This window comes from Ranitomeya variabilis, chromosome 1, assembly GCF_051348905.1.
Source record: "Ranitomeya variabilis isolate aRanVar5 chromosome 1, aRanVar5.hap1, whole genome shotgun sequence".
Lineage (NCBI taxonomy): Eukaryota > Metazoa > Chordata > Amphibia > Anura > Dendrobatidae > Ranitomeya > Ranitomeya variabilis.
Window position 1 is genome coordinate 267,574,397 of NC_135232.1, and position 26,335 is coordinate 267,600,731.

Genomic DNA, 26,335 nt, shown 5'->3' on the forward strand with positions numbered 1-26,335 from the left:
GCTGCCTATAGTTGTTTGCGGATAGGATCAGGTTGCGGTCAATCTAGTTACCACTTCCCCAGAGCTAGTAGTCTGTTCAGTTACTTAGCTAGTCCGACCTGCGATCCTTGCCACTAGGATCATAACAGATAAGCCCCCGATGTATCCTGAAAGATGAGAAAAAGAGGTTAGATTATACTCACCCAGGGGTGGACCGATCTGATGGGCGTCGCGGTCCGGTCCGGGGCCTCCCATCTTCTTACGATGACATCCTCTTCTTGTCTTCACGCTGCGACTCCGGCGCAGGCGTACTTTGTCTGCCCTGTTGAGGGCAGAGCAAAGTACTGCAGTGCGCAGGTGCTGGGAAAGGTCAGAGAGGCCCAGCACCTGCGCACTGCAGTACTATGCTCTGCCCTCAACAGGGCAAATCAGTACGCCTGCGCCGGAGCCGCAGCGTGAATACAGGAAGAGGATGTCATCGTAAGAACATGGGAGGTGCCGGACCGGACCGCGACGCCCATCGGATCGGACCGCAGCGGGACTGCCCCTGGGTGAGTATAATCTAACCTCTTTTTCTCATCTTTCAGGATACATCGGGGGCTTATCTACAGCATTACAGAATGCTGTAGATAAGCCCCTGATGCCAGTGGGCTTAGCTTACCTTCGATTTTGGGGGGTGACAGGCTCCCTTTAAAAGTTAATTTGCAGTTTTTCATTTTTCCAATAAAATTTACAAAACCAATTTTTTGAGGATCTGAATCACATTTGAAGTGACTTTGATGGGCCTATGTGACAGAAAATACCCAATAGTGACACTATTTGTTTTCTCATTTTGACTGTCATAGTTGTGGTCCACCTATGATGTCAATTACAGGCCTCTCTCATCTTTTTAAGTGGGAAAACTTGCACAATTGGTTGCTGACGAAATACTTTATTCCCTACTGTAAAACATATTCAATCAAAGGTGAATAAAGCAGGATTCCTATAAACACCCTGGGATTATATTCATAAAGGGTCTATTCTGATCGGATATCAAAGAGCCAAGTGTATTCAAATATCCCACAATTTTATAATGACTCAGCGTATGTAAAAATTGAAAGATAAAGTGCATAGGGCATAAATCACATAATCTCCATAATCAGAACAGCATCAGCTTAGTAGTATGCGAGTGCACAGTCACCAGGGGAGCCCCGGACGCGCATTTCGCATGCAGCTTTTTCAACAGAGATACATTTAAATGCAAGTCTGCTCCTTTTATACAAAAAACGTATGAATGGCAATAGAGTTGAGCGAGTTTTACTTTTTTCGGATCGAGTCGGGTTTCGCGAAACCCGACTTTGTCAAAAGTCAGGTCGGGTGAAATCGGCCGATTATTGCGAAAAGTCGGGGGCCGACTGAAACACGAAACCCAATGCAAGTCAATGGGGAATCAAAGTCGTCAGTGAGTGAAGGACAGGAAAACACCTACAGTGCCCATTTTAATGCCAAAAACATCAATTCTTATTACTTAAGCTTGCCAATCTTAATTTACTTTATAATAATAGTTAGGCATTGAAAACTGGGGGTCATTTGGCTAAAGTTGTGGGGGGGTAGGGCTGGCTCAAGATTTTCCTGGGCCCAGGAAACTTGGAATACGTCACGGCGGTGGAGCAGGGAGAGGTAAGTATTGCAACTTTGCAAGTGCTGTGATCCCGAGCAAGCAGGGGGGGGGGCTCACTCGCTGGCACTGGCACAGGGCCCCTCACAGTATGGCGGTGTGTTTGACGGCGGGTGGCGCCTCCCACTGGCAGACACTTTTGCGTACTCTGAGGGGCCCTATGCCACTGACGTCGCCAACGAGTATGCCCCCCCCCCCCTACCTGATGAAGGAACCTGCACTTTCATCTGCACCTTCCTCTTTGTCCCCGTGTAAGGTGCTATAGCATTCGGGACGGGGCACCTTAGTCTCATCAGGGTCAGATTCTGGCTCAGTACACTGCGAGTGCAATGTAGTGATCTGAGTCAATGGAAAAGCATAATAATCTAGCTGTGGCTGTGCATCAGTGCACTCCATGTCCGATTCATCTTGTAATGGGCAGTTAACAATTTCCCTTTCTAACTCAGGCACGGTATGTGTAAAGAGCTCCATGGAGTAACCTGTAGTGTCGCCTGACGCATCCTTCACTTCTGGTTTGGATGAAGGACACAAGGAAACGTCTTGTTCCTGACCGGGAGCATCCACTGACGACTCGCTGCTTTTATATTTGGAACTTTCTGAAGAGGAGGCGAAAGAGCTAGAGGCTGAGTCAGCAAGGAAAGCCAAAACTTTTTCCTGCTGCTCCGGCTTTAAAAGCTGTTTTCCTACTCCCAGAGAAGGGAGCCTTCGAGGCCTTGTGTAGCCAGATGATGACGCTGACTCAAGACCTCCAGCCTTAGGTGCTATTGTGCTTTTACCACTACCACCAGATGCACCACCACCACCATCAGTACCAGCTGCCAACCACCACCCACGGGCTCTTCCACCAGACTTCCTCATTTTTTGGAAAATCTAACCAAAATAACAACCGTTATATGGTACTGTAAAACAAGGTAGAAGGTGTATATAAACTTGTTGAGAATTTAACTTTCCCTTTTTTTGGGAGACTGAACCAAAACTCAGGCCCTGTGCATAAAACAACACAATGTAAGTGGCAGAAAGTGGCTGGCTGACATACGACAAACTAACAGGACTGAAGTATATCCACTTTGGGAGAATTTTAATCTCACTTTTTTTTTTTTGGAGACTGAACCAAAACGCAGGCCCAGTGTATAAAACAACACAATATAAGTGGCAGAAAGTGGCTGAAAGATATATGAAAAAATACAAGGACTGTAGTACAATTTCAATCTCCCTACAATGATCTCAGGACAAGTATGGCAGCAATAAAAAGGACTGCTGCACACAAAAGTGTGGACAAATAAACAAGATAACTGTGCAGAAAGGAGCAACAGGATTTTTGCTTTTAAAAAAGCAGTTGGTTTGCACAGCAGTGTGCAAACAGCAATGCAGCTATCAGGGAGCCTTATAAGGCAGCCTAATAAGCTACAGAGCTGATGCACAAAGATATAGCCTCCACTGTCCCTGCAAAACAAAGGTGGTGTTGGACAGTGGAAATCGCTACAGCACAAGCAGTTTGGGGGTTAATCTTCCCTCCCTAACTATAACCCTTCTTCTAATGAAGCTGCAGCAACCTCTCCCTATGCTAAGATCGGCAGAGTTAAGATGGCGGTCGGCGTGCACGCCCCTTTATAGCCCCTGTGATGCCGCAGAAAGCAAGCCAATCACTGTCATGCCCTTCTCTAAGATGGTGAGGACCGAGACCTATGTCATCACGCTGCCCACACTTTGCGTCCTCCTTCATTGGCTGAAAAACGGCGCTGAAAGCGTCATATGAAACGCGACTTTTGCGCGCAGATCGGCGACCTCATGGCCGGTCCCACACTAGGATCGGGTCGGGTTTCATGAAACCCGACTTTGCCGAAAGTTGGCAATTTTTGAATTTGTCCGATCCGTTTTGCTCAACCCTAAATGGCAAGCCTAGCGGCACATGCGCTGCGTGAGCCGCAAACCAGAAGTAGTCGTCGTATCCCCGGCGTCTCTGGGAGGACACAGGTTAAGGAAACAACTTCCTGTGATGTCACAGACCTGCGCACTAGCAGTATAGAGAACGGGTATGACAAATAGCTATGTGCGGTTCCACAGGGCATGTGCACCAGGGCAGCCATTTTACTGGAGACCACATAAGTTTGCCATTATGAAATGGATACAACATGTCTCATACAACCCATCCAGACCATGGTAAGAAAACAATACAAGAAAAAGACATACAAGTGAAAACGGACATAATGACACAGAATATGACGAATTCAATATGAAGATTTAGCTGCATAATTAATACATAATTAATAGGTACAGCATTAAAAATTACCAAACATGATTTAGATATATGTCTATAATAGAGATCCAAAAATCATTCAGTGCAATGGAAAGAGAAAATCAATAACATATATACCTAAATACACAGTGTATGTAAGTGAAGAATAAGTAAGTATAAAATTATTATATAATGATGATACAGTGCTTGTGCGAAGACACATTCTATAATGGTTCATGGCACTTGATGGGAGGAAAGATGGCACATAATAGTATTCACTTAAAAGAGCAGAGGTAGATTGTAAGGAAAACATGCACGAGCCAGGGGATAAGGATATCCCCCTCACCGTCACCAATCTGTGACGAAGCTTATGCAGTCACAGCTCTCTGGCTCCCCCTTACCCTCAGGTCAGTCATGGAACTGCACCTAGGATAAGTAGCCGCCAGAGAGGCTGCCCTGTCATGTATTGGTTATCAAGGCACTCTGCAGTGAGGGTGGTATATATATCACCAGACCCAGGCTGGGAATCTATATATAAACCTCCAATCCGTCACTTCCAGGGTCCCCCCATAACACCAGAACGGTATGCTGCCACCAGTTCCTCGTTATGTATAAGCCTGGTCCGTTAACAAGCTTATATCGGGTCAGAAACCAACCCCAGGTAGCATATAAGTATTAGCCAGACTTGCGGACGTGGGAAATCATGTTTCGAGAGAAAAGAGCAGCCTAAAATTAATTGACATTTTAATTTCCGAAAGGCGCACTAGATACTACAAATATATACAGAGTAATCTACAGATATTACAGCCAGAAGTACAGATAAAAGTAGGTTACAGGTTGGGGATATCAGTTAGCTGTATGTGTCACGTTACCATTTCTTATCACTTGTGGATGGAGGGAAGCTCTCGCATCCACGGTGCACCTTCTTTGTTTCTGGTCCATCTCCACGCGTGGCTAGCTTTTAACCCCTAGCTCGCTCCCTCCCATATTCGCATTGTTACTGATGCCCAGTCCTTAGGCATCAGGCATTGTTACTAATGGCCAGTCCTTAGGCATCAAGCATTATTACTGATGGCCAGACTTAAGGTGTCAGGCATTGTTACTGATGACCAGTCCTTAGGTGGCAGACATTGTTACTAATGGCCAGTCCTTAGGCATCAAGCATTATTACTGATGGCCAGACCTGAGGTATCATGCATTGTTACTATGGCTGACGCTGGTTTGTATATATTTTTAGCGTTTCATGAAGGTTCTATTCACATTATTGATAGAACATTGTAATACCTGCAGGGACTGCTGCTTGCTGTGTCCAGCTCTGTATTAATAGTGGGAATTGTATTAAAGGGATTGACTGACAAACTACATTTCTCACCTACCCACAGGTCCAGCTACTGAGTCACATGATAAATATACTGTCTTTGGGGGTCTGGCTGCAGAGGCCCCCCACTGATCCCAAGAATGTGGGTCCAAAGGTCCCCTGGAGACTACTGTGTGTATGCATCCACCACTGATATAGATAATGTATGATAGTGGTTGTCCATTCTCACTACTTCTCCAGTCACACAGGGGAATTTGGGACCCCTATTCTTAGAATCAGTGAGGGGCCTCCGTGTTTTGTCACGTATCCTGTGGATAGATAATTTATATAGTTTATGGGACAACCCCAGGATATAACAAGAGTAAGGTGCATGTACTACAATAGGGCGATGACTGCACCAAACGCCTTAGTAAAACTACATGCGATCTAAAGGTACCTTCACACGAAACGACTTTGTAACGATATCGCTAGCGATCCGTGACGTTGCAGCGTCCTGGCTAGCGATATCGTTTAGTTTGACACGCAGCAGCGATCAGGATCCTGCTGTGATGTCGCTGGTCGCTGAATAAAGTCCAGAACTTTATTTGGTCGTCCGATCGCCGTGTATCGTTGTGTTTGAAAGCAAAAGCAACGATACCAGCGATATTTTACACTGGTAACCAGGGTAAACATCGGGTTACCAAGCGCAGGGCCGCGCTTAGTAACCCGATGTTTACCCTGGTTACCAGCGTAAAAGTAAAAAAAACAAACAGTACATACTCACCTGCGCGTCCCCCAGCGTCTGCTTCCTGACACTTACTGAGCGCCGGCCCTAAAGTGAAAGTACAGCGGTGATGTCACCGCTCTGCTGTTAGGGCCGGAGCTCAGTCAGTGTCAGGAAGCAGACGCTGGGGGACGCGCAGGTGAGCATGTACTGTTTTTTTTTTTTACTTTTACGCTGGTAACCAGGGTAAACATCGGGTTACTAAGCGCGGCCCTGCGCTTAGCAACCCGATGTTTACCCTGGTTACCCGGGGACCTCGGCATCGTTGGTCGCTGGAGAGCGGTCTGTGTGACAGCTCCCCAGCGATCAAACAGCGACGCTGCAGCGATCGGCATCATTGTCGCTATCGCTGCAGCGTCGCTTCGTGTGAAGGTACCTTTATGTAATGTACATTTACATATATGACAAGGAACGGACCAGCAATTTATTTATGTATTCTCACATCTAGTGTAAGTGCATTGATACATAACTAATATTAAAGAGGAGCTGTCGCCTCTCCTAACATGCCTATTTTAGCAAATATGGTACTTGTTTTTCCCAAAAAATAACAATCCTGAGCCATCTTTTCTTAGAGCTCTGTATTGTGCAGTTCCTCTGTTATTCCTCCTGGAAATGTATAAGTAAATGGACACCTGGTGTATCTTCATGCAACTTGTCCCTGTCAGCCCTGATTGGACAGTGTCAGTCTATGTAGACCCCAACTAGTAGCACCCGGCTGTCAGTGTATTCATACATTTCTAGAAGGAATAACAGAATGGCACACAGAGCTCTAAGGGTACCGTCACACAGTGGCACTTTGGTCGCTACGACGGTACGATCCGTGACGTTCCAGCGATATACTTACGATCTCGCTGTGTCTGACACGCTACTGCGATCAGGGACCTCGCTGAGAATCGTACGTCGTAGCAGATCGTTTGAAACTTTCTTTCGTCGTCAAGTGTCCCGCTGTGGCGGCATGATCGCATCGTGTGACACAGGTTGTATACGATGTGCGCACAGTAACCAACGGCTTCTACATCGCAAATACGTCATGAAATTATCGCTCCAGCGCCGTGCATTGCGAAGTGTGACCGCAGTCTACGATGCTGGAGCGATAATGGAGCGACACTGGAGCGTCACGGATCGTGCCGTCGTAGCGACCAAAGTGCCACTGTGAGACGGTACCCTAAGACCAGATGTATTTACTAAACAAACATATTAGGTGAGCCAAGAGGTCTTTATTGACTAATTAGGGGCGTAATCAGTGTTGGGGCTCATTCAGACCTCTGATGTTCTCATATAAGTGGTTTTCATCGATTGCACTCATTCTTGTGATAGTCTCTTGGGCCATTCACATGTCCCAAATTTTTGTGGACCAAGTGTCCATATTTGATTAGAAAAGAGGTGCAAAGGAAATTATGAATTGGGCCCTCACTGTAAAGTACATTGTAGTGGCTGTCCATTCACAACATATTGAAGACCTATCCACAGGGATAAGTCATCAATATCAGATCAATGGGTGTCTGACAAACTGCACTGCTGCTGATCATTCATTATTTTCACCATTGGTGGCCGGATATAAACACTACAATGGGCAGCACCTTTCAAATAGAAACAGCTACTGCCAGGTACTGCAGAACAGCTCCTGTTTTTGTGAATAGGAACTGATCTGCAGGACCCGGTAGTGGCTGCTAAACATTGAATGGTGCTAAGCTCTGCTGCTCTGTTAATAATGTTTACATCCCTTTTAAAAAGTGGCCCATGATCTGAAATAAAAAAAATAATAAATGTAAACTCACTTACTGGACTTTAGTTCTTTCCTGGGACCATACCCCATGTCTCCCACTGGTCTCCTCATTTCCTCTTCTGGATTGAACCTCATATGACCAGGGCTCTAAAGTTCCGCATCTGAATGGAACAGACGTTGGGTATGGGCATCTCATGGGATTGCACCTCCAAACTTAGAATAACCCCTTTAAAGGGAATCTATCACCAGGTTTGTCCGATATCAGGGCTGATATACAGCATTCTATAATGTTATATATCTGCCCTCAACCTGTAAAAGAAAAATAACTTTTATTATACTCACCTGTAGGGCAGTCCGGTCCAAGGGGTGTTGCTCTTCTTGGTCTGGTGCCTCCCATCTTCTTACAATTGCTGCGCTCCTTCGAGGTTCATGTGGATGATGGGTCCCTGCGTCATCCACACAGTCTCCTCAGCATCGCGCTCCTGCGCAGAGGAAGGTCAGAGAGCACTGCAGTACTTTGCTCTGCCTTCAACAGGACAGAGAAGTACTCCTGCACAGTAGCACGATGCCGAGAAGACTGTGTGGATGATGTAGGGACATGTCATCCACATGAACCAAGAAGGAGTGCAGCGATCATAAGAAGATCAAAATATCAAAATAGGTGAGTGAGATTCCAAGACTCGGTCCCTTCTTCTGCGTATGTAGTTGTTATATACTGTCCTATATGGCGATTTGCCTGTTTTTTACCTTTCTAGTACCTTGCTGACCTCAATAATGTATTGTGTTTTGTGTATTCCAAAGACACAGCTCAGTATAAAAATGTGCCCTGTATCATGCTCCAAAAGTGACCCATGTAAAATTGGATCCTTAGTAAGTTTATTACATTTAGAATAGTTTCTAACATGATGAGCAAATTACTCCAAGTTCATCATGTTACATGTAGAGCAATGTGGCGCAGTTCACCATTTTTGTATATTAGTAAATTCATACACCTTCCAACACTAGTCATAAATGACCCCCATTATTTCAGTCCAAGGATGAGTGAGAACTTGTGCCAATTGTCACCTGTGCTCCATCCTGTTTTCAAGCACAGGGTTAAAGATGCATGGACTCCATGTCTGCCTTCATGGCTTGATCATAAGTGTTGGATCCTGATTCCCAAGCAAAATCCCATCATCCCAAAGTTGTGAAAGAAACACGCAAAACACTTGATGTTAAATGGGCCGAATTTTATTACAAATCACATTATTATTATTTCATTCAGTGTCTGAAATTTAGAATCAGCCAATTACTATAAACAAGACACTGAAAATGGCAAACCTCCGACTCACGAAGAATCATCCTTCAGCACTCAAGAGGAAAAAACCCCTGTGGTGGAAACCTCTAGGGAACCGTGGCTGGAGGATTGCCTTTCCCTTGGGCTTAGGAGGTTAATGCCAACACGTATTATTGTATCAGAATTTGTACGGTACATTGTATTATATTTACAGTGAGACATAATATACATCCACTGTAGATATGATAGCAGTGACATCACATAGTCACACAGGTTACACATTACATCAGTAGGAAGCAGACAGTAATGGAGAAGGTCAAAGCCGGTACCCTATGTGAGCTCCGTATGGAGAAGCCTAATGCGACCTCTCCGGGCCGTTCACAGAAAGGTGAAGGTGGCTAGTACCGGACGTGAGGGAGATCTGGCTGCAATATCTGTCACCCCATTGATCGCTAGGGTTACTTTGATCTGGCTGGCTAGGTGGTATGGCTGATCTGGTTGGCTAGGTGGTATGGCTGGGCAGTATCCCCTTCCTCCCTTATAGATTGTGGAGTGATGAAGCTCCAGGTCTCCAGACACATCAAGTACGGCTCTTCATACGGCTGAGTAACCTGTGATTCTGGAATCTTCTTTTATATCATAGATGTATGTGCTTATGACATCAGCACAGTTGCCGTAGTTACTACAGGTGTTTATTACTGATGCCTCATTGGCTAGAAAGTCCCTCCCAGTGTTCCGAAGCATTAACCCTTGGATGACTGTCATTGTGCCTTTCTACAGAAGCCTGTAAAATAATCTTTGTCAGTAGGCAGGACCATTATCATTATGACATTTACAAGGAGCCACAACTAAAATTTAATTAGTGGGTGCATCTTCAGATTTGAGGTTTAACATGCACATTAGAGCCACAAGCCTCATAAAGAGCATAAATGTATTATTTAAATATATAGGTGGGCCATCTTTGCCATTCCAAAGTACTGAGAGATCTCATATACAGTTGAAATCAGAAGTTTACATACACTACATAAAAAGACACATATTCGTGTTTTTCTTAATATCTGACTGACATGAAATCAGAATAAACCTTTCCCTTTTAGGTCATTTAGGATTACCATAATTATTAATATTTGCCAAATGCCAGAATAATGAGGTAGAGAGAGAATGGTTTAAGGCATTTCTATTACTTACTGCAAAGTCAAAAGTTTACATACACTAAGATTACTGGTTTCAACTGTACCAGCTCCCCATTCATTTTGGAAATTGTCTATATGGTCTGGAGACGTTGACATCTCAGACCATTTGGTGAATACTTGGATGTTTGTAGCTCATTTATTTCATATAATGCTCCAAATTTGGGCTTCGCTGGCTAAGGCTGTGTTCACAATTGTGTGGGATTCAGCACTGTTTCCCCCATTAAAGCAATTTACAAAATGGCAGTGTTTGTTCTTCTATAATGTATATTCATTAGGTTACAATAAATGTATATACAGAATAAAGACCAAGACAAAACGATCTAGAGGATTATATGCCACAGTTTATTTCAGACAAATTGCTAGACATCAGTCTAATGCAGTGGATAATAAGGGGGTGGAGGTCGGGTGCCATGATTTTGATCTATTCTGCATGCACAGTTGGAATATTTGGAGACAACCAAAGATCAGAAGAAGTTTAATAATCTGCATTATTAGATAGATAGATACATGCATACATAAATACATAGATACATTGATAAAAAGCTGGCAATTTACCTTGTACAGAAAAGCACAGCAGGACCCGACTGGATAGAATAGATGGATTATGTACAGTATATACCCAAAGAATAGATAGATAGATAGATAGATAGATAGATAGATAGATATGTCAGTGACATATACAATTACTACAGTGTGTGTGCAGCTCACTGTACATGTATTTAATTATTAAAAGATTATTTTTCAGAAAAAAATGGCATGGGCTCTTAACCAGCAGAGGGAAAACCAATGGCTGGAGGCCGATGTTTATAGCCTGGGAAGGGGGTAATACCTATGGAGCTTCCCAGGCTGTTAATATCAGTTCACAGCTGTATACTTAGCCTTTATTGGCTATTAAAATCGGAGACCCCCAAAAAAATGAAATAGGGTCCCCCTATAATTAATAACCAGCAAAGGCTAGGCAGATAGCTGTGGGCTGATGTTAATAGCCTAGGAAGGGGTCATGGATATCCCCCTCCCACCCTCGGCTAAATACATCAACTCTCAGCTGCCCCAGAAAGGGCACATCTCTAAGAGGCGCCAATTCTGGCACTTAGCCTCACTCTTCACACTTGCCCTGTAGCGGTGTCAAGTGGAGTAATAGTTGGAGGGGTTGATGTCACCTTTGTATTGTCAGGTAACATCAAGACAAGAGGTTAGTAATAATAAGACACTCCCATTACTAACCCCATAGTCATATCATATAAACACAGACACACAGACTGAAGTCCTTTAAGGCTGCTTTCACACTAGCGTCGGTACGGGGCCATCACACTGCATCGGCCCGATGTACTACGCATACTGTGACAAAAATGCCCGATGTGGGCAGCGGAAACAGTCTTAAGACGCTTCCGCTGCCCCATTGCAAGGTCCGGGGAGGAGGGGGCGGAGTTTCGGCCGCGCATACGTGGTCGAAAATGGCGGTCCCGACGCACAAAAAAAAGTTACATGTAACTTTTTTTGTGCCGGCGGTGCGCCAAAACACAGCGCAACCGTCGCATGACGGTTGCGACGTGTGGCACTGTGTCGCAATGCGTCGCTAATAAAAGTCTATGGAGAAAAAACGCATCCTGCGGGCAACTTTGCAGGATGCGTTTTTTCTCCACAACGACGCATTGCGACGTGCAGTGCACGACGCTAGTGTGAAAGTAGCATTATTGAAAGAATGACACCAGTCCTTTAATAAATCTTAATGAAACCATACTTACTGCATCACACATTTCAGTGAAGCCATTGTCCCCTACAAGAGAATTAAAATAATAAACAACAACCTGTCCGCTGAGAAGATGATAATATATTTGTTCCACGACTGGTCTAGCTCTGCTACATCTAGATAGTAGGCAGCTTGAAAAAATGATACCTGTGTTTTTGGTGCGTTTTGCAGTGTTTTTTCACCACCCATTCAATTCAATGAGTGAAAAACCCTGAAAGAAGTGACATGTTCTGTGTAAAAAAAAAAACCTTTCAAAGCACAAAATCCTGATGACAAAAAAAATGAATGTGTGTGCATGAGATTTCTGAAATCTCATAGGCTTTGCTGGTACTGTGAAAAGCAGCTGAAAATTAGTTTAAAAAAATAGCAAAAACGCTCAGTATGAACATAGCCTTAAGGTGACAAACCCCCCGGCTTTGGACAGAGGGGGGATATGTGACAAAGTCACTGATGAAGCACTGGATGGGAGATATGTATCACTGAGGTTGTTAGCTTTAGTGATATGAACCTAGGGAAAATGCTCCAGCACACTACATGCTGAGAAGGATTAATCTGCCATTTTAAGAGCTATGTTTTTTTTGTGAACATCTGAAGAGTGGATGGGAGATTGCGCACCATATTTCCACCCCAGGGTGGGGTTTAGTAGGTAAATAGGCTTCTGAGTCATTCAGTGTTCAGTGTGCCTGGAGGGAGAGCGTCAGAGCTTTGTTATGCTAAACTGAACTCTGTTGTTGTTCCTGAGCATCAGATATCTACCACTACATGGACTGTGCTATACTTTATCTTTTATTTTCCGTTATGCCAGAAAGGCCGTATTTATTTTGATAAACTTTGCATTGGTTTATCCCGTATTTTAATAAACCAGTAGAAGATTCAAATGAGAAACTTTTCTGTGTCTACCTCTGTGAGCAGCTGAGTGTGCGAGTGTATCACAAGAGAAAGTGACCGATAGCACTGACTTCTGGCTAATCAGATGTGTGTGCTATGTGAATATACACATGTGCACTATGTATATATATGGAAGTGTGTGTATCATGTAGAGTGTGATTGTGTATATACTGATGCGTGTGTCACTGTCAGACTGTGTAGCATCCAGACATGTAAATTTGATAGTTCATAAGTGTAAACATGACAGCAATCACCCAGGAACGAGCAAAATGATGCTAATTCATCAGGTGATTGGATTGTTTATGCTGGAACAAAATCATTGGGCCTAATTCATTTTGTTTTTCAGACTGCTAGTGTACAACACATTCAGTGGCTCAGATGTTGCACAAATATATTTCAACTTTTTGTGTTTTCACACCAGTCCTGACCATATGCCATTATGGGCAGAGCATGGGTGGGGCGAGGCAATTCTCGCTAGTGAAATTCATGAAAGTTACACTACTGTAGTGCCAATAGTTCGTCCAGAAATGTACTCCACTGCTAGGACTTCATTTCTGCCATTAGGGGTGCCACACTTGGAAGATTTCTAATTCATTAAGTGGTGTGCTCCTTTGAATGAGTTTAGCACATCTTACTCCAGCGGCCACGGGCATTAAAAGTGGTGAGCACAATGCCAGTCATAATGAATCAGGACCATTGTTCTCAGCAGCAGTGTAAACCGCAAATGTGCTGTCCATAACATGATATGTATGGGGACAGAATTAGCTGTTAATGAACGATCTGCCCCCATCATTCTTCATCAGCCTGTGTAAAAAAGCCGATACAGAAGCTCCAGATGACTTTAACAGTTGACCGCACTTATTTAAAGGTCTGAAATCAGTTTTTGTAAATGCACCTACATGGTTCTGTGTAACGGTGCAATATGTAAGTATTTGGGGGCCCACTTTTAACCTTTGCCCAGGGCCACTGTTATGATCCGGTGACCTTGGAGCCGCATGAGACTTTCTCAGGAGAAGGTGGAACCTGTACTGACCGCAAACCCTAAACTGACACCGCAACTAGAAGTAGCCGTGGGGTGTACCTAACACATCCTAGACACCTCGACACAGCCGGAGGACTAAATACCCCTATAGATGGAAATGGGAATTCTATCTTGCCTCAGAGCAGAACTCCAAAGGATAGGCAGCCCCCCACAAATATTGACTGTGAGTATAAGAGGAAAGACAAACGCAGGCAGAAATCAGGATTTAGCAAAAGAGGCCATGCTAGCTAAATAGGAAAGGATAGGACAGAATACTAAGCGGTCAGTATTAAAACCCTAAAAATATCCACAGCAGATAATACAAAAAATTCCACCATCTAACTAAAGATATGGAATGTATCTCTGCATCTCCTGAGAATCCAACTTGACTGAAAGTATCCAAACACTGTCTAAGCTAGACAAGAAAAAACAATGAATAGCACTGAATTGTAAAGCACACCGCATGTGTGCAGCAGAAACAAAACCAGACACTTATCTTGGCTGATTTGGCAGCAGGGCAGGAGGAACCAGACAGAGATGCATAACCTCCAAGAACAATGGACAACTGGCAAGGGCTAATGAATCCTGCACACCTAAATACCCCAGTCAGAGCTGCAATCAGCAGGAACACCTGCCCAGGATTGCAACCCAGGGACAACTGCATTACCACCAGCAACCACCGGGGGGAACCCAAGAGCAGAATTCACAACAGTACCCCCCCTTGAGGAGGGGTCACCGAACCCTCACCAGAGCCCCCAGGCCGATCAGGACGAGCCAGATGAAAGGCACGGACCAAATCAGCAGCATGGACATCAGAGGCAAAAACCCAAGAATTATCCTCCTGGCCATAACCCTTCCATTTGACAAGGTACTGAAGCCTCCGCCTCGAAAAGCGAGAATCCAAAATTTTCTCAACCACATACTCCAACTCCCCATCAACCAACACAGGGGCCGGAGGATCAACAGAGGGAACGACGGGCACCACATATTTCCGCAATAAGGATCTATGGAAGACATTATGGATAGCAAAAGAGGCCGGAAGGGCCAATCGAAAAGACACCGGATTAATAATCTCAGAAATCCTATAAGGACCAATAAACCAAGGTTTAAACTTAGGGGAAGAAACCTTCATAGGAACATGACGGGAAGACAACCAAACCAGATCCCCCACCCGAAGCTGGGAACCAACACACCGACGACGGTTAGCAAAACATTGAGCCTCCTCCTGAGACAACACCAAATTGTCCACCACATGAGCCCAAATCTGCTGCAACCTGTCAACCACAGAATCCACACCAGGACAGTCCGAAGGCTCAACCTGCCCCGAAGAAAAACGAGGATGAAAACCAAAATTACAAAAGAAGGGCGAAACCAAGGTAGCCCAACTAGCCCGATTATTAAGGGCAAACTCGGCCAATGGCAAGAAAGCCACCCAATCATCCTGATCAGCAGACACAAAGCATCTCAAATAAGTTTCCAAAGTCTGATTAGTTTGCTTGGTCTGGCCATTTGTCTGAGGATGAAATGCGGAAGAAAAAGACAAATCAATGCCCAGCCTAGCACAAAAGGCCCGCCAAAACCTAGAAACAAACTGGGAACCTCTGTCAGACACAATATTCTCCGGAATACCATGCAAACGAACCACATGCTGAAAAAACAACGGAACCAAATCAGAAGAGGAAGGCAATTTAGGCAAAGGCACCAAATGAACCATCTTAGAGAACCGGTAACAAACAACCCAGATAACAGACATCCTCTGGGAAACCGGAAGATCAGAAATAAAATCCATAGAAATATGCGTCCAAGGCCTCTCAGGAACCGGCAAAGGCAAAAAGCAACCCGCTAGCACGGGAACAACAAGGCTTGGCCCGCGCACAAGTCCCACAGGACTGCACAAAAGAACGCACATCACGTGACAAAGAAGGCCACCAAAAGGACCTACCCACCAAATCTCTGGTAACAAAAATACCAGGATGGCCAGCCAGCACAGAACAATGAACCTCAGAAATCACTCTACTAGTCCATCTATCAGGAACAAACAGTTTCCCCGCTGGACAGCGGTCAGGTTTGTCAGCCTGAAATTCCTGAAGAACCCGTCGTAAATCAGGGGAAATGGCAGAAAGAACCACCCCTTCTTTCAGAATGCCGACCGGACCTCAGGAGAATCGGGCAAAAAACTCCTAGAGAGGGCATCAGCCTTAATGTTCTTAGAACCCGGAAGATACGAGACCACGAAATCAAAACGGGAAAAAAACAAGGACCATCGAGCCTGTCTAGGATTCAGCCGCTTGGCAGACTCGAGGTAAATCAAATTTTTATGATCAGTCAAGACCACAATACGGTGCTTAGCTCCCTCAAGCCAATGTCGCCACTCCTCAAATGCCCACTTCATAGCCAACAACTCCCGATTGCCGACATCATAATTGCGTTTAGCAGGCGAAAATTTACGGGAAAAGAATGCACACGGTTTCAATCAAGGAACCAACAGGATCCCTCTGAGACAAAACGGCCCCTGCCCCAATCTCAGAAGCGTCAACCTCAACCTGAAACGGAAGAGAAACATCCGGTTGACGCAACACCGGGGCAGAAGTAAATCGGCGTTTAAGCTCCTGAAAGGCAGAGACAGCCGCAGAGGACCAATTCGTCACATCAGCGCCATTCTTTGTCAAATCGGTCAAGGGCTTAACCACACTGGAGAAGTTAGCAATGAAACGGCGATAAAAATTAGCAAAGCCCAAAAATTTCTGAAGGCTCTTCACGGATGTGGGTTGAATCCAATTATGAATGGCCTGAACCTTAACCGGATCCACCTCTATAGATGAGGGAGAAAAAATGAAGCCCAAAAAAGAAACCTTCTGCACTCCAAAGAGACACTTAGACCCCTTCACAAACAAGGCATTATTACGAAGGATCTGAAATACCATCCTGACCTGTTCCACATGGGACTCCCAATCATCGGAAAAAATTAAAATGTCATCCAAATATACAATCATGAATTTATCAAGATAAGTCCGGAAGATATTGTGCATGAAGGACTGAAAAACAGATGAAGCATTAGAGAGCCCGAATGGCATCACAAAGTATTCAAAATGGCCTTCGGGCGTATTAAACGCAGTTTTCCATTCATCACCCTGCTTAATACGAACAAGATTATATGCCCCCCGAAGGTCAATCTTCGTAAACCAACTAGCCCCCTTAATCCTAGCAAACAAATCAGAAAGCAGAGGTAAAGGGTATTGAAACTTGACCGTGATCTTATTCAAGAGGCGATAATCAATACAGGGTCTCAAGGAGCCATCCTTCTTAGCAACAAAAAAAAAAACCCGCTCCCAATGGTGAAGAAGATGGCCGAATATGCCCTTTCTCCAAAGACTCCTTAACATAACTCCGCATGGCGGTATGTTCAGGCACAGACAGGTTGAAAAGTCGGCCCTTAGGAAACTTACAGCCTGGAATCAAGTCAATCGCACAATCACAGTCCCTATGCGGTGGGAGGGAACTGGACCTGGGCTCATCGAACACATCCTGAAAATCAGACAAAAACTCTGGAATTTCAGAAGAGGAAGAAGAGGAGATTGACATCAAAGGAACGTCATTATGAACCCCCTGACATCCCCAACTAGTCACAGACATAGACTTCCAATCCAACACAGGATTATTTACCTGCAACCACGGAAAACCTAGTACGATAGCATCATGCAAATTATGCAATACCAAAAATCGACAATCTTCCTGATGGGCTGGCGCCATGCACATGGTCACCTGTGTCCAGAACTGGGGCTTATTTTTAGCCAAGGTGTAGCATCAATCAGGGCCGGTTTTAGGCAAAGTGGGGCCCTAGGCAAAGTTTAAAATGGGGCCCCAAATGCTAACATATTGCACGTCACACAGAAGCATTTCGATTGTATTTACCTGCGCTGATCTCAGGCCGCTAAACGAGTGTGATCGACAATACTGAAGTCGTTGGACGCTTGTTTCCCGGCCTCTTTCCACCATCTGAGAAAGAATGATGGGACAGAACCATCACTAATAGATCACTAACAGATCACCATACAGTATCATGTTATCAGCAGCACATCTACAGTTTATACTGGCGATGTGCTGCTGAGAACAATGATTTTTATTCCGGCATAAACAATCCAATCACCCAATGAATATGCAGCATTTTGCTTGTTTAGTATAATACACCCCATAGTCCTCCATATATTATAATGTGCACCACATTCCTCCATATTGTAAAATGCACACCCCATAGTCCTCCATATAGTTTTATACTCTTCCCATAGTCCTCCATATAGTATACAGCAGAGCCCACAGTAGTATACAGCAGAGCCCCCAGTGGTATACAGCAGAGCCCACAGTGGTATACAGCAGAGCCCACAGTGGTATACAGCATAGCCCACAGTGGTATACAGCAGAGCCCCCAGTAGTGCACAGCAGAGCCCCCAGTAGTGCACAGCAGAGCCCCCAGTAGTGCACAGCAGAGCCCCCAGTAGTGCACAGCAGAGCCCCCAGTAGTGCACAGCAGAGCCCACAGTAGTGCACAGCAGAGCCCACAGTAGTGCACAGCAGAGCCCACAGTGGTATACAGCAGAGCCCCAAGTGGTATACAGCAGAGCCCCAAGTAATATACAGCAGAGCCCCAGTTGTATACAGCAGAGCCCCCAGTAGTATACAGCAGAGCCCCCAGTAGTGCACAGCAGAGCCCCCAGTAGTGCACAGCAGAGCCCCCAGTGGTATACAGCAGAGCCCACAGTGGTATACAGCAGAGCCCCAAGTGGTATACAGCAGAGCCCCCAGTAGTATACAGCAGAGCCCCCAGTAGTATACAGCAGAGCCCCCAGTAGTGTACAGCAGAGCCCACAGTGGTATACAGCAGAGCCCCCAGTAGTATACAGCAGAGCCCCCAGTAATATACAGCAGAGCCCCCAGTAATATACAGCAGAGCCCCCAGGGGTATACAGCAGAGCCCCCAGGGGTATACAGGCTGCAGAGCCCCCAGTATTATACAGCACAGCCCCGAGTGGTGTACACCACAGCTCACATCCCCCCCTCCCCTCTCCTCCCCTCTCCTCTCCCCGTCCAGTAAAAAGAAAAAAAAAAAAAAAACACAAGCTCCTCACCTCTCCACACGTGCCCGCGCTGCGCGCTGCTCCTGTGTCGGCGGCTGCAGCTGCTCTGCCTGGGACACAGTGAGTGCGCGCGCACCCGCTGTGTCAGAGGCAGAGCGGGGAATGATGGGAGAGGGGGCGTCAGGTGACGCTCTCTCCTCCATCATTGCTTTGAACTGTACCGGCAGACGCCGGTACAGTTCAATGCGGCGGGGGAGTCGGCGCTGGCGGCAGGCGGGCCCCCTGCCTCACAGGGGCCCCATAGCGGCTGCGTGATTTGCCGCTAGCTGGGGGCCCCTGGGGGAGTGGGGGCCCCTGGGGGAGTGGGGGCCCCAGGCAGCTGCCTGGTCTGCCTGCCCCTAACGCCGGCCCTGGCATCAATGCCCCTTAAAGGAATAGGGTTCTGCAAAGACTGCAAGGGAAATCCACAAAGCCTGGCAAACTCAAAGTCCATTAAGTTCAAGGCGGCGCCTGAATCCACAAACGCCATGACAGAAAATGATGACAATGAGCATATCAAGGACACAGATAACAGAAATTTAGGTTGTACAGTACTGATGGTAAATGAAGTAGCCATCCTCTTTGTACGCTTAGGGCAGACTGAAATGACATGAGAAGCATCGCCACAATAAAAACACAACCTATTCTGACGTCTGAATCCATGTTGTTCCGTTCTAGACAAAATCCTATCACACTGCATTGGCTCAGGCATCTGCTCTCAGGACAACGCCACAGCGCACACAGTTCTACGCTCCCGCAAGCGCCGATCAATCTGAATGGCCAGAGACATGGAATCATTCAGACCAAAAGGCGTGGGAAACCCCACCATAACATCTTTGACGGACTCAGAAAGACCCTTTCTGAAAATTGCCGCCAAAGCTTCATCATTCCATTTAGTCAACACAGACCATTTTCTAAATTTCTGACAATCCTAAAGCCTGAAAAAAGGCGTCTACATTAAGCAAGGCCAGATTCCCAGATTCCAGGGAAAATGCCCAATCCTGAGGATCGCCACGCAGCAGGGAGATGACAATTTTAACCTGCTGAATGGAATCACCAGAGGATCGAGGTTTCAGAGCAAAAAACAGTTTACAGATGTTTTTAAAACTCAAAAACTTGGACCTGTCCCCAAAAAACAAATCAGGAGTAGGAATCCTAGGCTCCAAAACTGGAGTCTGAACAATATAATCAGAAATATCCTGTACCCTAGCAGCAAGCTGGTCCACATGAGAAGCCAATCCCTGAACATCCATGCTAGCACCAGACTCCTCAGCCACCCAGAGAACAAGAGGGAAGAAGAGACCAAGCAGACTACAGAAAAAAAAATGGCTCAACACCTTTCTTCCCTTCTTCTGAGATGCATTTAACTCATTGTTGGCCAGTTGTACTGTTACTGTTATGATGCGGTGACCTTGGAGCCGCATGAGACTTTCTCAGGAGAAGGTGGAACCTGTACTGACCGCAAACCCTAAACTGACACCGCAACTAGAAGTAGCCGTGGGGTGTACCTAACACATCCTAGACACCTTGACACAGCCGGAGGACTAAATACCCCTATAGATGGAAATGGGAATTCTATCTTGCCTCAGAGCAGAACCCCAAAGGACAGGCAGCCCCCCACAAATATTGACTGTGAGTATAAGAGGAAAGACAAACGCAGGCAGAAATCAGGATTTAGCAAAAGAGGCCATGCTAGCTAAATAGGAAAGGATAGGACAGAATACTAAGCGGTCAGTATTAAAACCCTAAAAATATCCACAGCAGATAATACAAAAAATTCCACCATCTAACTAAAGATATGGAATGTATCTCTGCATCTCCTGAGAATCCAACTTGACTGAAAGTATCCAAACACAGTCTAAGCTGGACAAGAAAAAACAATGAATAGCACTGAATTGTAAAGCACACCGCATGTGTGCAGCAGAAACAAAACCAGACACTTATCTTGGCTGATTTGGCAGCAGGGCAGGAGGAACCAGACAGAGATGCATAACCTCCAAGAACAATGGACAACTGGCAAGGGCTAATGAATCCTGCTGTTGTGAATTCTGCTCTTGGGCTCCCTCCGGTGGTTATAAGTGGTAGCGCTGCTGTCTGTCCTTCACAGCATGTAAAGTAAGCTGCGGAGACACCATCACGTGTTTCTCAACGCAAGCAATGAGTAGCCAGGCCTTTCTCTGGGAAGGAACAACCACGGGAAGGGCAGCATCCAATAAAGGAGAATATCCAATAAAGGAAGACCACCTATGCCAAGCATGGTATCCATCCACAAACAGCTGTTTCGGGGGTTTTTGCCCCTCATCAGTGTGGAGTAGGAAACTGGCTATTAGGAGCAGTGCCTGGTGAAAGGATATGAAGGAACAGATGAATGACCTCGGGGAGACCAAAACATCCAACACTGCGGAGACACCATCACGTGTTTCTCAACGCAGTGATCCAGAACACTGCCCCCATCCCTTATGGGAAATATGCAAACGCATGTAAAGTAAGCTGCGGAGACACCATCACATGTTTCTCAACGCAAGCAATGAATAGCCAGGCCTTTCTCCGGGAAGGAACAACCACGGGAAGGGCAGCATTCAATAAAGGAGAATATCCAATAAAGGAAACTGGCTATATGCGCCTGCCCCTGCGAGTTCCTCGCTCTCCTGCAGCGCTTTGTATACATATCGCCACATTCATCAAGGAGCCTTGCGCTCCCGTGCCCCAGCTGATGTTTGACCTTATGTGTAGGTCCACACACACATACTGTGGTCTCCAGTACTCACAATTCTTTCTGATGAAGGTCTTTTTGTATAGACCGAAAACGTTTATATGTTGAGCTGGATGCACCGAATAAAATCAATTTCTAAAAACTTGCAAAAAAGATCTCCAGAGTGCCAAGTACTTCTTATTTATGCTTGATGGGTTGGATACCTAACTTGTGCACCTCCAAGAAGCCCTGAGTGCCGTGGTCACTATCGCTACATGTTTGTTCCTGACAGATGGACTAGTAAAGTGATTTCTGAGGTTCATTGTTCTGTGTTGGCTGGCCATCCTGGGATTTTTGGTACCAGAGATTTGGTTAGTAGGTCCTTTTGGTGGCCTTCTTTGTCACGGGATGTGCGTTCTTTTGTGCAGTCCTGTGGGACTTGTGCGCGGGCCAAGCCTTGCTGTTCCCGCGCTAGTGGGTTGCTCTTGCCTTTGCCGGTCCCTGAGAGGCCTTGGACGCATATTTCTATGGATTTTATTTCAGATCTTCCTGTTTCCCAGAGGATGTCGGTTATTTGGGTGATTTGTGATTTCTAAAATGGTTCATTTGGTACCTTTGTCTAAATTGCCGTCCTCTTCTGATTTGGTTCCGTTGTTTTTTCAGCATGTGGTTCGTTTGCATGGCATTCCAGAGAATATTGTGTCCGATAGAGGTTCCCAGTTTGTTTCCAGGTTTTGGCGGGCCTTTTGTGCTAGGCTGGGCATTCATTTGTCTTTTTCTTCCGCATTTCATCCTCAGACAAATGGCCAAACCGAGCGAACTAACCAGACTTTGGAAACTTATTTGAGATGCTTTGTGTCCGCCGATCAGGATGATTGGGTGGCTTTCTTGCCACTGGCCGAGTTTGCCCTTAATAATCGGGCTAGTTCTGCTACCTTGGTTTCACCCTTCTTTTGTAATTCTGGGTTTCATCCTCGTTTTTCTTCAGGGCAGGTTGAGCTTTCTGATTGTCCTGGGGTGGACTCTGTGGTTGACAGGTTGCAGCAAATTTGGGCTCATGTTGTGGACAATTTGGTGTTGTCTCAGGAGGAGGCTCAGCGTTTTGCTAACCATCGTCGGCGTGTGGGTTCCTGGCTTCGGGTTGGGGATTTGGTTTGGTTGTCTTCCCGTCATGTTCCTATGAAGGTTTCTTCCCCTAAGTTCAAGCCTCGGTTTATTGGTCCTTATAGGATTTCTGAGATTATTAATCCAGTGTCTTTTCGTTTGGCCCTTGCAGCCTCTTTTTCCATCCATAATGTTTTTCATAGATCTTTGTTGCGGAAATATGTGGTGCCCGTTGTTCCCTCTGTTGATCCTCCGGCCTCGGTGTTGATTGATGGGGAGTTGGAGTATGTTGTTGAGAAGATCTTGGATTCTCGTTTTTCAAGGCGGAGGCTTCAGTATCTTGTCAAGTGGAAGGGTTATGGCCAGGAGGATAATTCTTGGGTTGTTGCCTCCGATGTTCATGCTGAGGATTTGGTTCGTGCCTTCCATTTGGCTTGTCCTGATCGGCCTGGGGGCTCTGGTGAGGGTTCGGTGACCCCTCCTCAAGGGGGGGGGGGGTACTGTTGTGAATTCTGCTCTTGGGCTCCCTCCGGTGGTTATAAGTGGTAGCGCTGCTGCCTGTCCTTCACAGCAGTCATCAGGTGTTTCCACTTCGGACTGGGCTATTTAGTCTGGTTTCACCCTTTAGTCAGTGCCAGTTGTCCATTGTTTCTGGAGGATTCACATCCCTTCCTGGTCTCTCCTGCTTGCTGTTCATTTCAACAAAGATAAGTTCTGCTTGTTTTTGCAGCCACATTTTGTGGGCCTTATTGTTCAGTGCATTTCATGTTTTTTCTTGTCCAGCTTAATCTGTGTAAGGATTTATGCAGCCAAGTTGGAATCTCTGGAGAGGCAGATATACCCTCCATGTCTTTAGTTAGATGTGGAGTTTTTGTATTTTCTGTGGTGGATATTTTCTAGTATTTTAATACTGACCGCATAGTACTCTGTCCTATCTTTCCTATCTAGCTAGATTGGCCTCCTTTGCTAAATCCTGTTTTCAGTCTGTGTATGTTTTTTCCTCTCCTCTCACAGTCAATATTTGGGAATTTTCTCTGAGGCAAGATAGTTTTCCCTTTTCTATCTATAGAGTAAATTAGTCCTCCGACTGTGTCGAGGTATCTAGGATCGGTAGGTACATCCCACGGCTACTTCTAGTTGCGGTGTTAAGTTCAGGGTCTGAGGTCAGTACAGATACCACCTTCTCCAGGGTACGTCTTATGCTGCTCCTAGGCCACCAGATCATAACACCTGCACACCTAAATACCCAAGTCAGAGCTGCAATCAGCAGGAACACCTGCCCAGGATTGCAACCCAGGGACAACTGTATTACCACCAGCAACCACCGGGGGAAACCCAAGAGCAGAATTCACAACAGGCCACGCTTTGTACCAATTGTGATGGTTTTCTTTTGTGACACAAGATAGATTTATACTAATATGAATGAGAATTCCCGTTTTCCTAACATTATGAGTCCAATTTTTACCAACCTAATTTTGTCCTTAATTTTAGTACAGTCACTATCTGATAATAATCTATAATAATTTATATAGATTTTTTATAAACATATTTTGATGCCCCCCCCTTTTGTATATATATTTTATACATTCATATATTTTTATAGATTTTATATGTAGAATTTTTGTATAGAGCAGCACAGTGGCTCAGTGGTTAGCACTGTTACTTTACAGCGCTGGGGTCTGGGTTCAATTCCCACCAAGGACAACATCTGCAAGGAGTTTGTATGTTCTCTCCGTGTTTGCGTGGGTTTCCTCCTGGTTCTCCGGTTTCCTCCCACACTCCAAAGACAAACTGATAGGGAATCTAGATTGTGAGCCCCAATGGGGACAGCAATGATAATGTGTGCAAACTGTAAAGCGCTGCGGAATATGATAGTGCTATATAAGCTAAACATAATAAATAATTATATACGTATTTTATCTGTATTGTTTATTAATAAAGTATTTGATTTTGGTATTTTAATTTTAAATCTTCAGCCTATTAGCGTCACTAACAATTGTAGTGTTATTTTGGACATCTGCTTCCTTTGTATAATCACTAATCATTGAGAACGGATGTCACTGAAGATATATAATGAGACTCCCCATGCCATGACCATACCTTGATGAAGAAGGACTAAGATCCTTTGAAACGCGACAGCTTCCTTTAGCCACACCCGTATTCCACAGTCTCATTCAGTGATGTCACGCGCCATCTTTGTGCCACATGGGTCCAGTATGAATCACTGGACTTTGCTTTACTGTTCTTAATTGTATCACAAGACTTCTTAGGGTATGTTTCCACGTTCAGGATTGCATCAGGCTTTGGTCAGGATTTTATGCAAGTAAAATCCTGACCAAAACTGCACCTGAGGTCACTGGCAGGTCCCCTGCGGTGTGCCTGCGTGTTTTGCTCATTGTAGCAACATGCTGCGTTTTGAAAAAACGCACCACGCATGCGTTTTCGCGGCAAAAACGCATGCGTTTTTTAACGCATAGTGGAGTCTGGATTTCATGAAATCCCCTCCACTATGCTGTAACATCTGGACGCTGCGTTTTTGACGCTGCGGAAAAACGCAGCGTCAAAAACGCAGCGTTTCCTGAATGTGGAAACATACCCTTACAATTGCGTCACCTGTAATCTGCATACATCTTTTTTGATGCCAGCTTTTATTACAGGGTTCATCCGGCACTGGGATTGTGTAAATGTAAATATAGAGTCTCCATACATATTGTGCATATCTTTAGGAGGCATAGTCTGAATATTTATGAGATCTCACATGGGGACTGTGCTATTTTGGCATTAATCAGGGTTATTCGTATCCTTTACATATTGGTCTCTTCTTGGCAGGAAGTTTATGCAGTATATAATATTTTTGTTAGCTCGGTAATGTATTTACACCCATATCTGTTATCCTTGAAGGGTCAGCAGTGCACACAAAACCTGTCTGTCTACCAGCAGCGAAACCTCACAGTTGGTTAAGGAGGCGCCCCAGTGTTTTTATATACACATATATATATTTTCATTTCTGTTGTTATGTAGCAGGGTATATCTGGCTGCTACATATGAAGCCACTAATCCAGCATATCAAATGTGTTTCTATAAGTTGTGTATCTAATTGTAGGGAGATACTGGGCAGTGAGGAGCTATGGCCTCTGCTTCTTGCTAGCAATGTGGTTCCAGGTATCCTACAGCTGATGGTCCTTCCTTGGGTTCCTGAAAGCCCCCGATATTTGTTAATCGATCTGAAGGACAAAGATTCCTGTGTAGTTGGTAAGGATCCTCTCAATTACTAGTGAAAATCAACACACTTGTAGCATTTACCTACTTGTGATCCCTCATAACTCTGGTGTCTTGTTTGCTGAACTTGACGTTGTGCCCAGCGTTACGTCGGCTTCGGGGGAACCGCGATTTTAGTAGTGAGGTGGAAGAGATGATGGCGGAGCAGACAGCTATACAAGGACAGAAACCAAAGAGCCTCTGTGAGCTGATATGGGAGCCATCCCTGAGACGGCAGCTTCTTACCATAGTGGTTCTCAGCAGTGCCATGCAACTCTGCGGTAATGACTCGGTGAGACACAACGTCACCTGCCCGTATTACATGCATATATATACCCTCTGAGGCTTTAATTTAGTCTTTCA

The 26,335-nt window shown here is 45.3% G+C and overlaps 1 protein-coding gene across 1 annotated transcript in view; it reads left to right on the forward strand.

Moving 5' to 3' along the window:
- SLC2A11 (solute carrier family 2 member 11) overlaps window positions 1-26,335 on the forward strand; it is a 100,964-nt gene that overhangs the window by 58,956 nt on the left and 15,673 nt on the right. Inside the window, exons 6-7 of the mRNA XM_077293456.1 lie at window positions 25,818-25,966; window positions 26,077-26,264. Coding sequence (XP_077149571.1) covers window positions 25,818-25,966; window positions 26,077-26,264 — 337 coding nt within the window. The remainder of the gene's footprint in view (window positions 1-25,817; window positions 25,967-26,076; window positions 26,265-26,335) is intronic.